We start from the raw sequence: 15341 nt of genomic DNA, 5'->3' as shown, positions 1-15341 counted from the left end.
CACAAGCGGCTATAAGATATAACCACTTATTTAACCATGTATATTTATTTACAATTTTAAACACACAATATGTAGGTATTAATATATAAATATATATATAAAAAGGAATTTGGCATGCAAGCCTATTTCTGTATTTATACTGTATATATATATATGTATATATATATACACTGAAGTAACTGGGAGCAGGGATGTAAAGTAGAAAAATAGATATATTTTTTTTTTCACCGTTGCTCCAAGTTTCACAGAATATGAAAATATTTTCATCTCTGTGCAGGTTAGTAATTTTGAACTTTCTGAAGTGGAAGAGGTAACAGTCTGATTCCCAATTCATATGAAGCATTTAGAATTGCATACAAAGCGTAAATCTATCCCAGAAGAAATTCTTAAGCATTTCAAAAATACAAGTAATGGTGAGAAATAGGAATGACCTGTTCTGATTAGAACTACTGTGCCTAACTTACCTTGTACTTCAAATGGCTAAGTCTGGTTTATTTTCAGTGTGAAAAGGATACATCAAATCAACATATAGACTAAAAAAAACCTAAGCTTTTAAAAAAACTATGATTTTTTATTATTTTTATTTTTACTTTTTAAATAAGAATGTTTATTTAGACATTTAGTATATTTAGACAAGCATAGTAGAGAAAGATTTTATGATGATTGTTATTAGAATTATTAGTACTAATAAGTAAGCACCTTTCAACAGAATATCTTGAAGTATTTTATGTTTATGAGCAGCTATAGCGAAACCAGAAATGACATAACATCTAATTTTGTGAGGAGTAGATGGCAGCAGAGTTGGAACAGTCAATCGAAATCACAGAAACATATGTCAACAGTTAGAGAATTGAATAGCCACTGCAAAGGCAAAAAGTTAGCACATTCACATGACTTGTTTGTTTGAACAGAAAATCAAGGCAGAAATGATAGCGCATGTCAAGGTTGAAAAATATTTGAAAAAGGAGCATTTTTGATTCCTCATTCTGAATATTACCACATTATCAAGTTCTATCTTAAAATCTTTCTCCAAATGCTCAACATGTAGTGGTCAGTATTTTGTTTCAGAAAAAAGTCATAGTATAATTAGAAAGAACATCAATTTTACTTGATGTTCTATGTACTTATTCAAATTACTGAGAAAGTACTAAGACAAAAATGTAATTCAGCAAAGGATATGATATTTTCAGTTAGCACTGAAGACTATTTCCCCCCAATTTTTTTTCCCATAAAAATAATACAAAATTATACAGTCCAATAGTTTCAGATTTTTTTTTTTCTGTGCTTTAAGCAGACACAAGGACTTTGACTACTCATGCTGATAAACTAATATAAACTCATCTTTTTTGCATATCCTGATGAGTTGTGATGGATTTCTTTTTCATTAATATTTGCTCCAAGTCTCTAAAAAGAGAAGAAGAAAAAAAAAAAAAAAAGAAACCAGTAAAACCCACCCAACAAGTGACAAAAAAAAATCATTAGACCTCATTCTTATATAGCTCTTGCATTACCTACTGTTTCCATATTCATCTAGTTTCATCTTTTACAGCTTGCTGATTCAGTGATTAATTTAAACATACCCTTGCTGAAGTGGCACTGTTGATCTGCAGGGCTTTATACTTGGTTTCAGCCTAATGCTTTAGTTTCTCTATGTACTGTTCATCTTTTGTGCGGTTTTCATTAGAAGCCCCAGGCAGCTTTACCCTTGCTCTCCACTAAGCAACAGTCCTCATGCTTAATCAGGCAGGTAAAACCAGCCTGTGGGTTAGGTTAAACCTGAAAGCCTGTCTCTTATTAAATGGTATTGTACTTACCAGATTTTCTTGAGCCAGGAAAATAATGAAATTATTTTGGTAAATGTTCCAGCCGCCACCCTGACTTTGCCATTGTTACAATGATGACCTTCCAAAGACATTAATCTGAAATGAAATTTAAATGGACTGTACAAGTACATAATGCAAATTTCAATAAATATGAGATCAGTTACAAACAAGAAATAGCAAAAAAATTCTTTATTTCCAAACTACATACAATTTTTTTTTTCCTCAGCATACTTTTCCTTTAGCAATAGGTTCAGGTAAGAAGCTACATTATCACAATATATATTCAAGACTTGGTGCTTATAGTGCCCCCTCTTGATTTCAAACTTATGTTGATATATCCACCTTTGAGAATCTGAACCTTAGATTGTTCCAAGTCACTGTGTCTGGGAGCAGTGGTGAGCACAGGGAACAGCACTCAGACTGAAGAACACAAAAGGTGGATGATACCTCTGTGGCATACTTTCACTGAGTGCCCTTTGATTAGTATGAAAATTAACCATTCCAGTATTTTGGCCTATCTCAATGCTTATCTTTTGGAATTTTAAACCTCTGAAATTGCAAGAAATCACACATGCTGAAAGATTTTACCCAGAAGCTTCTGGATGGAAAAAAAATAAATAAAATCTATGAAAAATATATGTACTGTCTTGTTGTGAAGTCCTTAAAATGATGATGGATTTACCAACTGCTCCAGGGACTGATTAAAGTGACAGTGTTTGATGTTGAGTTGCGATGTGATAATTTCTGATCTGTGGACCTAACTGATGACTACAGTCATTTACAGTAAACCTGTATCTCATGTTCTGGAACAGAAAAATTATAGTCTTTGGCAAACTGTAGCAAAAGTTTAATTTCTTTAATCAGGCTGAAAACCTGCATCTCAGCAGCTGATCTGAAGAATCAATAAAGTAGAATGGACAAGCAAATTCTATGTGCTCTGAAATCCAATTCTTTGTACAGAAGTAAGAATGCTACCACTTCTCCCGATTTGACTACAAACTACCTTGTAGTGCACAAGAGATATAGAAGGTGTACAAGGGAAGGAGACACTTGAGAAAGTAGCTGTATTCCAGTACTAAAACTACAAGGGGAACTTGTGGGTGAAGAAAATGAATTTTCCCTAATTGTTTTTGTATCAGCAGCACCAAAATACTTCTAAGAATTCTTCTCAGCACTTCTTAACTGAAAACTAGATTTACCTCTACCCATTAAACCAAAATCAGCACCTGCAGCTGTTGTCAGTAGTGTTTTTCACAGTATCGTTCCCCAGAGAATTTGTAACAATAGAGAGCTGAACACAAGAACCAGATGCTGGAAAGTAGAAGATAAGAAAAGTAAATGTCATGTGCCTTGTTTAATATACAGTGACTTAGGTTACCATTACACACAAAGTCAGGTTGTTTAATTAAGAAGTTTGTGCTGATGTCACAGATTCATGTCAGGTAAATACATTGCCATTTAGAACATACAGAAAACTTTTGATTAAACATACATGAATAGAAAATTAAGGCGATGCAGATTCTGCTACTCCAATCTACACTAAAGAACCACTGCAGTTATTAAGATGTCATTACAGTTTTTAATTAGTTAAAATGTTAATGAAGGAAGAACTCATGTTGGTTCTGTATCCCAGCTGCTGTAAATCTGAAATCATATAATGAGGGTACTGGTTAATGTCCTACTTGTCTCTAGCACTCAGCATATTTTATGTGAGATTTTGGGGTTGAATGGAGTGCTACAAAGTCTTATTTCAAGTTTACTTCTTGCATTTTTATGTGAATTTCATCTATTTTATTTTCAATACTCATCCATCCACCTTCTCAACTACTGTCTTCTTTCTCACCTGAATATGAATAACCTTTTTGACTTCTAGTAATACATCTAAATAAAATTCCGATGCAAATATGCACATGGTTTTTTGAAAGGAACGTATACTGGATCTTCCTCTTTCTTTCCTCAGCTCAGAAATTTTGGCTACAGATATTACTAGATATCCGATGAGCCTTAGAAACATTCTTTTCTGCCTCTTGTTAAAAAAGGCTTACTGCATTACTTTACACTTTGGACACATTTGAAAAAAATTCTCTGTTTCTTTCCATTATGCGTCTTCACATTTAAGAAGACGCAATAATATTTGAAAGAATCATGCTAAATCTGACCATTGCGAACACTTTGCAACTTGAACATGTATGCCATGTTCAGACTACTGAGGTTTCCCTATATATTTTACAGAATCAGTCTGGCTGTCAAACTATTAATATAATGCTGCATTATAGTAGTATTAAAAAAAAAAAATAATAATAATAATAAAAAAATCTGTCTTTTTGCCTTAAGCCATAAATGAAAACTAAACTCAAGGTAAAATACTCTCTAGGAAAGACAAAGTTGTGACTGGCATGTGGGAATAACTTTAACTATACTGAAAACCAAGAGGCTGAGTATACAGTGTTTTGGGGGGAAAAAGTTGTTTCCATCAGAGGCATAAATTGCACAGGAAATATGAAATGAATAGAAATGTTCGGACAGCTGCATACGGTTCAACAAATCCTTAAACAGATATTTGGTAAAAAAAGAAATATATATAATATCAATATATAACTTTTGAAACAGCTTTCAGAATCATGGGGGGAAAAAAAACAAAAAAAAAAAAAAAAAGAGAGAGAGAGAAAGAGAGAGTTCTGTTGTAGCTTCCAAGTTTTCTCTGCTGACTTGTGATAGCCTCAAAACAAACAAACCAGCAGCATTACACTTCACATTTTCATTGCTGTGCCTGTAGCAGATAGAAGAGAGCAAATCAGCAAGGAGCCCTAATGTCTGCTTGAGGACAGTGGAGATAAGAAGTTTGCAGTAATAGCCCTTTTTCTATACCATGATACAGAGGCTCACTGTAAATCATCAAAAGTGTAAATCACAATGTAGACTTGGATCTACCCTCTTCTTGAGGCATCTTTGTCCTTCATTTCTTCTTATTCCTCTTAGAAGAAACATTTTTTTATTTCCTCTCCTACTTTTATTTCTTTCCATAACAATTCCTAAACTTGACCATTTATGAAATTCCTTTTCCTTCCAGTGTAGGTTTGTTTTCTACCGTGTGTAGTGATAGTAATTTTTGAGGAGTTATGGACTGTAATATACCTGAAACCAAGAAGTTATGTGTTATAACTGCATTTTGTTGATAAATATTGAGTGGTACATGAGGAGATCAAAGGTGCAATGTATTAATTTAGGGCAAATAAAATTATGCCACAGATCTCTGAGATCATCTTTCTACTCATTTTCTTATTGAAAATTACAGTAACATGGACCCATGTATATTTATGCCTAGATTTATTTGGAAAATATCATGATCTTGATTATCACATCAAACAAAAAATCATTTTGTAGAACTGGATAGAAAGGGTAATTTGAGATGCATATTTTTCACATGCAAATAAAGAAAGAAGATTGAGAGAGCATCTAAAAATATGCTCATATTCATATGACATACATTTTTACAGAAACAGCTAATTGTCACTGCCATAAGTATTATCGATGTTTTTGTCTCTGATAATCCTCAGGAGAATTTGTGTTGACAGTGCATTTAAACAGCAACACAGGAGACTACAGAAAAATAAATATGTGTGAAAGAATAATAAGTAATTAAGATAATTAAGATACCCAGCAGAACATCTTCTATGTTTTGTTCATTCATCAAATGTTAAGAGCAAATAAAACATTCAAGGGAATTAGAAATTATTAGATATGGAATAAGTGTTACTTTGCGACTGTTCTTAAGTGGTCTTGTCAATTAGAAAGTGGGCAGTAGGATATAAAAATCTGTTGCCTGGAAATCACATTCTATTTGAAAATATACTGTGCTTGAAAATTCTGTTTAAAATCTGGTATAAACATGAGATACAGGGAACCTTAAAGTATGCACCACAGTTTGATCTGCCTGATATCTTAGTTGGCAGTTTGGAATGACAGTTAAAATAAATTAACCTATTTTCCAAGGATCTAAAATCACTTTTTAATGTACAAAGATCAGTGTCCCCAATACTTGCTCATCATTATCTCTCTGCTAAAGGTTGTTGGTTCTGGATTACAAAAATAATTGTTCAGATAAGCAATCAAAATGAGTTTGGCAAGCTAACACTATTTACGTTCACAGTCTGGACTGTCGCTACATATCTTCATGTGTCTTCTTTTGATATAAGGGATCAGACTGCAGTAGATTAACAGACCTTTAGATCTAGAAAGAGTATTTCTAATAGCTGTACTTGGATTCTTATTATGAAAAAAAATGCTGTTTTTAAGGTCATTTTTATATTCTCTGAAAAGATTCTATAGGTTGCAGAGATGCCTGGGAGAAGCATTTAACAGGTATTCAGATATGAACCACATTATTACCTGTCTTAGTAAATAGTTTTTTATCTCAGTCCATGAGTTCTATACTGTTTCTAATTCTCTCCCTCATTCCATTTGGGAGAGTGAAAGGTTGTGTGGTGTTTAGCTGGTTGCTAGGTTAAACCACAGCATCAGCACAATTTCAAATTATATTAAAATAATATTCCAGGTATAATTTCTAATGAAAATAAAATGCATTTTTAATATTTATTGTTTATGACATAATTCCACACATACATTACATTTCTATTTAAATATAGAATTTCATTTTTTGTTCAAAATAATGCAAAAAAACAAACAAACAAACAAACAATACAAAGAAACTCATTTCACTTCCTGCCATATTGTTTTTTTTTTTTGTTGTTTTTTTTTTCCACTTCCTTTTTCAGAATTGTGCTATATTTTGTTTAAGAAATGATTGCTTATTTTGAAAAGCAGAAAACTTTCAGTGTCACTGGAGAAATTGCATTCCTGAGAATTCAAGACTGATGCTCTTGATAGTTAAGTCTCTTCACATGCAGTTTGTGAGGTAGACTGCTATGGAGATGATACCTGTAGGCCAGAGTCTAGTTTAATTTGTATAACAAGTCATATAAATTTATATCAATAACTGCATTTGAATATGTATGTATATATGTTTACTAATATTAACAAAGGATAAGGAATAAGCTTAATTGAGGCTACAATCTCATTAACACTATCCCCAGGCCTCATGTTACCTTTTCCATCTGATACTAATATTGGGTGATTTTCGTTCTACTGCTCCATGGGATCACTCTTTGAGTCTGCAACATCAGACCTTATTGGCATATTTTGAAGAGGTTCTACCTTAAGAAAATAAATGAAAGCTATATGCCACAAAGTGCGGAACATCTCAAGAATAATTGTGCAGTGTTTCCTAGTGTACAGAAATTGTGCTGCATGACACAAAACAAAATCATCTGACTGAAAGTAACACACTATATTTTGTACTTGATATACACAGAAATCCATATTGATTTTTTTTCTTTGTCCTAGAAATAAGAATAGGTTTCATAATCAAATGTTTTTAATGAGCTCTGTTAATTACATAAAACTCCACGTTCTGTACTAAGATGCAGTCTTTAAGTCTACTTTTTTCTGTATTCTCCTTAGAGCTGGCAAATTGCCATTGAGGATTTTTTTGAGTGCTATGTGCATATTGTATTAAACTCTTTGACCATGTTGTATTTAATCCTTAAGAATTTTCATGGAGATTTATTACAGAGGTACACTGAATACAGCAAGTCCAGTACAGTAAAATTGTTCTGATAGTCATATCATCCATTTTTTGCTCCAGAAGAACAAGAGAATAATCAGCTTACATACGGCGAATAGTGTTATGTTACACTGTAAAATCAGTGGAAAAAAGTAAAATTGAAGGAATTTAACAAAATCCTCCACTATTACCCTTCATACATGTGTAGCAATGGAATGATGCAGTGGTTCAGCTGTGAAACAGGGAGATAAACAGAGACTAAAGTAAAAAAATGAGAAAAACAAAAGATAAAAATAACTTTTCTGGATTTACTGACAATCTAGAGTAAAGTCTTTACTGACACTGAACAATATATTTTCAGGTGGGTGACACTATATTTTATTCAGAGAGAAAAAAAAAAAAAGAAAAAAAAAAAGCTGGATTCTTTTTAACCATATTTGAAAAACATTCAGGTTACTGAGCTACGGTCCAATGTGAATGTAAAGATATATCTGAGGAAAATGTACTGCAGGTGATGTTAAAAAGCAAGCATTTGCCCCCGTAAATGAAATTTTAGAATTCAAGAAAAGTATTGTATCAGAATTTCTAAAATCCGAGACAGCCCTAAGGGCTTGCTTTAGCTGTTGTTTTTAAGCACTTTTTCACAATGGTACTGTACAGCAAGTAATCAGTACTTGTAAGCTCACAAGTATACTGTTTTGAACTCTTATGGAGAAGTGTAGTAAGTGAAAAACTGTAAAATCCCACTTGATGCCTTGAAAATTTACCCCCCAGTGTTTTTGAGAATTATTTCACCCATGTGGAGAGGACTAGAAGGAAGGTAGTAATTAACTGAGGCAAGATCTTTCAAAAGAAATTTGTTAGAAACACAAGTTGCTTAAACCAAAACACTTATAGGTGATTTGGGGAAGATCAAGAGCTTTATTCCTTAAAATCTTTTTCTCGTTACAAGATACTAATGCAAGAGTGCATTTTCAACAGTCAATAAATGGGAAAACAAGATTTATTTTCCAAATAGAAACTTGCAAGTTTTACACTCCCTGTCATCTTTAAAATCTTCAATAAGGAGACTACTATCTGTTTCTTGATAGACTATTTAAAGAAGTATTATCTTTTGTTTCAGGGTGCTAATTCTGAACATTACTACATCATCTTCAGTGTTTCCTCGTGTCTTTAGAAATTTGTTTAGAACTACTTTTTTTTTGTGTATGACTGAGTCTCAAATTTGTAATTTTTTCAACAGTGAAACAGAAGATAACCACTGCTGACCCCAATTACAGTCAAGATTGTACAGACTTATTCATATGTGCTGAATGATTTGGTCTGTAATAACAATACATATATTTATAGAATTCTTCTTTTCTACCTCCCTGAAGCTACACACTGACCAAGATAAAGGAGATGGAAATTTAAAATACATATTAACAGGAGATGGGGCTGGCAGTCTGTTCGTTATAGATGAAAATACAGGAGATATTCATGCTGCAAAGAAATTGGACAGAGAAGAAAAGTCCCTGTATGTGCTACGTGCCAAGGCTATAGACAGAAAGTCTGGAAGACAAGTGGAGCCAGAGTCTGAATTTATCATTAAAATCCACGATATCAATGACAATGAACCAAAATTCACCAAGGATCTGTACACCGCCAGTATTCCGGAGATGTCTGGAGTTGGTAGGTAAAAAACTATCCTTATGTACAATCCAAATATTTTTGGGTTGATTTGGAACTTGCAAATAATTTCTTATCTGAGATACTTAGGTTCTATGAACATCCGAGGAAAAAAAAATCCACTGTCAATAGGGAACATAAATTATTGCTTCATGTTTTTATTTATTTGTTTAATCTCCATCCACATTTAAATCATTTTTCCATATTATAAGCTACTTTTTTCTCTTTTAAGCCCACTGGACCTGCAAAGAATGTAAGATAAAAAATTGTCTTATCATTTACAACACAGTTTTGTAGTAGCTGAGAATGTCATTTCTATAAAATACATTTTCTTTATATTTACAAAGTTCAATCTACCAAACTATACTTTTAGCAAGTAAGTATTCAAATCAATTTATGTATCAAAATGCATAATATGTATTACATAATATGTAATATGTATGCAAAATATCTTGATAAAGTACTGACAGATTTGGTTTTTGATTGTTGCTTTTATTTCTTTGTTTTTGACATTATTGTGATTATTGTGATTATTATCACTATTATTACTATTTAGGATACCAAACATATGAACATCTTTCTCAAATAAATAAGTTCTTTGGCTAAATAAATATTTTTTCTTAAGAAATAACTAGCTTAAATTGTTAAACACAAAAACATTAAACATTAAACATTAAACATCATTAAAACACAATGAGTAGTTGAGTGAGAAATATAGCCTCAAAGTATAATAAATCTTCAAGTTTTGTAGAAATAATAGCATCATAGATAGTATTCACAATCATGCATTCATTAGAGTAAATCATGATTGTCTATGTATTTTAAATATTTATGGTAGAGACAATCACTCTGACGAGTAAGTGTAAAATACATGGGACTATGGGGAACACATAGGTAAATATCAAGAGTTATTTACTTATCATGAATTAGTGTAATGGTTTCCAAAATTGGCCCTAGATGATGCAATTTCTGTGACAGATAAGAAAAAAAAAGCACCTATGAATATTTGCAACCAATATGCATCTTTGCAAAAATAATTTCCTGAAGTTAACAATCATCACCAAATGTATCTGGCTTTCTATGATGGATGGCATTAGTGGATGAAGTGAACATCAGTGGCAACTGATGTCATCTACCTGGTCTTGTGCAAGCCTTTTTTGACATAGCCCTGCATCACATCCCTACCTCAAAATTGGAGATATATGAATTTGAAGTGTGGATTATTCGATGAAAAAGGAACTGGTTGGAAGGACATAGTCAGAGGGTTGTGGTCAGTGGAAGTATGTCCAGGCGGATGCCAGTAATGAGTGGTGTCCCCCAGCAGTCCATCCTTATTAGGACCAATACACTTAAACATCTTTATCAGTGACAGAGGATGGGGCTGAGTGTGTATCCTCAGCAAGTTTGCTGACGACACCAAGATGGGTAGTACAGTGACATAATAGAATGAAGGAATGTTATCCAGAATGACCTTGATAAACTTGAAAAACAGGCCCTTGTGAACAAAATGAGGTTCAACAAACCTAAGTACAAGGTTTCACACTTGAGTCAAGGTAATCCCAGGTGTGCATACAGACTGGAAGAACTGAGAGCAGCTCTGTGGAGAAAGATCTAGGGGTTCTGGTAGATGAAAACTGTAATATGAGCCAACAGTGTTTGCTTGCAGTTTGGAAGCCCAATGATATCCTGGGCTGCATCAAAAGAAGGGTGGCCAGCAGGGCATTGGAAGTGACTGTTCTCCTATTCTCTGCCCTTGTGGGGTTCCATCTGGAGCATGTATGTTCAAGTCCAGGCCCCCATCATAAGAAAGATGTTGAGCTTTTGGAGAGGATCCAGAGGAGGACCGCAAGAATGATCAGAGGGCTGGAGCACCTCTCCTATGAAGAAAGTTTGAGGGAGCTGGGCTTGTTCAGTCTGGAGAAGAGAAGGCTGTGGGGAGACCTCATTATTGCTTTCCAGTACTTATAGAGAGATTGCAAACAGGAGAAAAATCAACTTTTTACACAGATAGATAGATAGTGATAGGACAAATGGAATGGTTTTAAACTGAAGGAGGGGAGATTTAGTTTAGATACCGGGAGAAAGTTTTTCACAGAGAGGGTAGTGAGGTACTGAAATAGGCCACCCAGAGAGGTTGTGGATGCCCATCCTTGGAGGGATGGATACCACCCTGGGCAATCTGATCTAGTAATTGATCTAGAGGTTGGCAGTCTTGCCTTCAGCAAAGGTTTGGAATTTGATGATCTTTGAGGTCTCTTCCAACCCAAAATATTTTATGATTCTATGATTCAGTGATGGTGTAACCTGACAATTTTATAATAATGAGAATGGAATTCCTACAGTACTACATATACTGTGAAGAGCCTTAAAATTGTTATTTTAAAGATGCATTCAAACAGAAAAATATTTTCCAATTCAGAATTTTCTTTTCTGATAACTTGTGAGGGAAAAGTGTTGTCAGTGTACATGTTACATTTAACTTGAAATATTTTTTTAAGTAAGGTACTATACTGGAATATGTAAGGTAAAAAACATTATGTCCATGATAAATCTAAATGCTTAGTCCAGTCTCCTAAGAATCAGTGGAAAAGCATAAAAATAATAGAGAAATATAGGACCTAGTGCCTTGGAACTGCCTGTGAGAATTTAAGACTATGAAATGTCTATAAGCAATAAGGAAGAAGATAATATTTAATTATGTACTTTAAATAAATTGTCAATAAAAAAATAAAAAACTGCAGTAAAGTGTTTTACTGTGAAGACAGCACTACAGAAAAAGCTTTTAAGTGGTAAAATGAAAGTTTTCTAGCTTTCAGTGTAGAGGCAAAAAAGGAATATAAGTTGCTTTTTGCTCTTCTTTGATGTTGTTTGTATTTGGAACCATAATCTTACTCCAGAACGTCAATTTTTAGCATTTGAATTTGAATGAGTAAAAGTACATTTTTCACTTATAAAAGCAGCAGAGAAGGCGGCCCCAAGCCCAGATCAGTGAATTCAAGGAGCAGAAATTTTGTATTTCTGCAGTTAGTCATAAAAATGTTAATTAAGCAGTATAAAGTACATTAAGGTAGGTGAGAAATACAAAAAGGTATTCTTCCTTGGAGTCTCTTTGCCTCATTCCTCCAGATGAGGAAGCAGATGCCATGACTGGAGTAAATGACCTGGGAGGAAAAAGGTGCAAAAAATTCCCTACAGGGAATGCAATTTGGGAGTGAACAAATGGTTCTCAAATAAACTTTCCCATAAAACACACAACAGAAAACATACAATACAGAATGAAAATGATGTAGTTCTTGAACTAACTGGATAAAAGAAAGACAGATTAGTATAAGCCAGCAAAATGCACTAAATGGTGCATAAAATAAAATGCAGGGGAAAGAAAGAAAAGGAGAAAGTAGCAAAAGTTGGACTCAAAGTAATGTAGGTTAGCAATGGGCTGTGTAATTATCTCTTGGATTGAAAGTTCCACATTTGGTAGGATATCTTTAAAAAAAAAATGTCTAATGTCATAGAGTTATGTAAAATAAATGGTGATAGAAGAGCAACGTGTCCAGAGGAATTTTAGAGTGAATACTGTTTGGTAGGGTTGCTGTTGTTAGGAAAATTAGTATATCTCAAAAGGAAGATCAGAAAACAGTGAAAATGGAATAGAAAAGGAAAAGACTGAGATGACAAAAGTGGATTCAAGAAGATTAGAAGGCTTTAGAACATATTTGTCCAACCTGTGGCTTGTGGGCCCTGGACAGCTAGTGATGCGGCCTCACAAATTTTAACATTTTGATGTGACTTTTAGCAATATATTCCTTTTTTATGAATCTATTGTGCATAATTTGAATGGGGGCTTATTAGGCAACAGTGGAATGCTATAGAGGTTTGGGAGCAGAACAGTGCTAAATCTGCTTCTCGCACCCTCCTCACACACTCAGTTGAACTGAAACTCATGTATTACGTGTCACTACTCTTGTGCCACTGAGTGAGTAAAACAGTGATTACTGATAACATTTCAGCCCACCTGCATGTGTGTGCCTCTGAAGATAGGTGGGTTTTGTTATTAAGCAGACACATTTGCTTTCTTATTTAAATTGGCTTGTGTTATTTCACAAAATAATTTAATATATTCATTAGTTTCACAAAAACATGATACCACTAACTTTAAGATTTTGTTATTATTTTTATATATATTTTAATACAATTATTTAAAAATAAAGGAATTTTTATTAATTATATAGATTTAATATATATTTGATATGTGGCCTAAGACAGTTCCTCTTCACTCAGTGAACTCCAGACAAGCTGAAAAGTTGGACACCCATGCTTTTGAAGAAAGAATTAAGTGCCTCTTTAAGACTCTATAACAAATGAAGACAATAAGAATTGCAAAAGAAAATCAAGAATCCCTAGCAGAGAACGTAGAATGAAGAAGTCACTGTAGAACTGTATTACATGCTATAAATACTCAGGATTATTGCTGTTATTTTTTCTAACTATGTATAGACAGATCATTGTATGCCTTATCATTTTTCTGACTGGAAAGAACTACCTAAATGCACTATACCTCTTAAGAAACAAATGCACTCACAATAATGAGGTAAAAAAATCTGGGAAGTTTTCATTTTCTTACTATTGTTGACTTCTTTATATCAATTTTGTGTCTTAAATCTAAAGATTTTTAAAATATAAATATTAAATCTACAGTCTTTTTGCAAATTTAACTACAATGAGGACTACACATATTTCTGAACTCTCAGGAAAATGTCATTGTGAATGAGGAGTTGGACTGAAATCACCACTAACTATTTTCCATATGCTTATGTATCTGTTATTCAAATTCTGTGTCATACTACATACTTCTCACTGTGTTACTGACTGTTTCTTGGAATAGCTAGATCTAGAGCACACAAGGGAAAAAGATAAGCCAACACCTCTGACAGAATGTGTGATTTTCAGTACCAGTAGGCAAAGCTCACTCATGTTTGACTTGTTTGATAGTAAGAAGAGTGAGAATGTAACACGGATTTTCAGCATAACCTATCCAAGCCCAGAAGGAATGAATGCTTATTTGTGCATTAGTTTATGCTGATCCTATGCTGTAGTATCTGCACTGCAGCCATCAAGCTGCATGTAAATTAACTTGGCTATGCTTATCTCTGATCCAATCATGTCCCTAGAAGCATTATGGGTATACCTAAAATACTGTACAGCAAAGTTAGTTCTAGAAGCAATCAAAACTAGTGAAGTGAGCTGACTGCAGTTTAATTTCAGATAGCTTTTACGGTAATGATCATGCTAACTGCTCACACTGATATTAACTTAAAAAATTAAATTATAAAGTTTAAGAGATTCTAAAACTCAGCAACATGAAATTTCTTATTAAAGTAAGCTACTGTACTAAAGAACTGCTGGTTAATAACTGCAGTAGCTATGTTTGTAAATAGAACAGTAAAAGAATTTCAGATTGATAAGATTTCAGATGAGGTAAATTGATGAAAAATAATTTCAAAATGTGAAATAATACTCTAGACAGAACAATAGATGTTAATCAAATAAAATACAGAACATAGAGGAAAACAGGATGTTCACACAAGATTTTCAACATATGAAATTAATGTAATGCTAAAACTGAAAGATGAAATCTTGGTCACGATGAAGAGCAGGTGGATTTTAAGCATGATGTATTCTGATTTGGCTATATTTTAGAAATATGATGGGTGGAAACTTCTGAGAACACAAATACTTGTTATGTGTCTGGAGAATAATGTCTTCAGTACTTCTTTATGTAAGAGGAAAAGTACAGCTCTGACAATGATTGAAACATATTGATTTATTTCAACTGTGAGGCTTTCATCAAAAACAGTCTATGAAGGGTCAAACACATGTTAAACCAGTATAAAATTTGATCTAAGCATTTGTCTAACTAAAATGTGATTGCCTGTACAAATAAACAAACATCATCATCAACAACAACAACAACAAAAACACTAAAATAAATAAATAAAACTAACCCCCCACACACTTTACTATGACAGCTACTTTTCTCAAAAAAAAAAAAAAAAAGAAAAAAAAGAAAAAAAAAATGTTCTTAAGAATTTTTTAAAGAGCTAATATAGCAATGTGATATTCTGTGGATTAAAATCCATTTTGACTCCTGGGTCAATATTATTATGCTCTCCTGCACCTGCCCTGATAATGTTAATGAGTAAGGCTTACAATTTTATTTTATTTTATTT

The 15341-nt window shown here is 33.2% G+C and overlaps 1 protein-coding gene across 3 annotated transcripts in view; it reads left to right on the top strand.

Moving 5' to 3' along the window:
- LOC107309552 (cadherin-9-like) overlaps positions 1-15341 on the top strand; it is a 92219-nt gene that overhangs the window by 39177 nt on the left and 37701 nt on the right. For all 3 annotated transcript variants that reach the window (XM_015854465.2, XM_015854463.2, XM_015854464.2), the window contains exon 3: positions 8823-9117. In XM_015854465.2, coding sequence (XP_015709951.1) covers positions 8823-9117 — 295 coding nt within the window. The remainder of the gene's footprint in view (positions 1-8822; positions 9118-15341) is intronic.

The sequence above is a fragment of the Coturnix japonica genome, chromosome 2 (assembly GCF_001577835.2).
Source record: "Coturnix japonica isolate 7356 chromosome 2, Coturnix japonica 2.1, whole genome shotgun sequence".
In the NCBI taxonomy this organism is placed as follows: Eukaryota; Metazoa; Chordata; class Aves; order Galliformes; family Phasianidae; genus Coturnix; species Coturnix japonica.
Note: the sequence above shows the minus strand (reverse complement) of the source record. Positions and strands in the feature narration are given on the sequence as shown.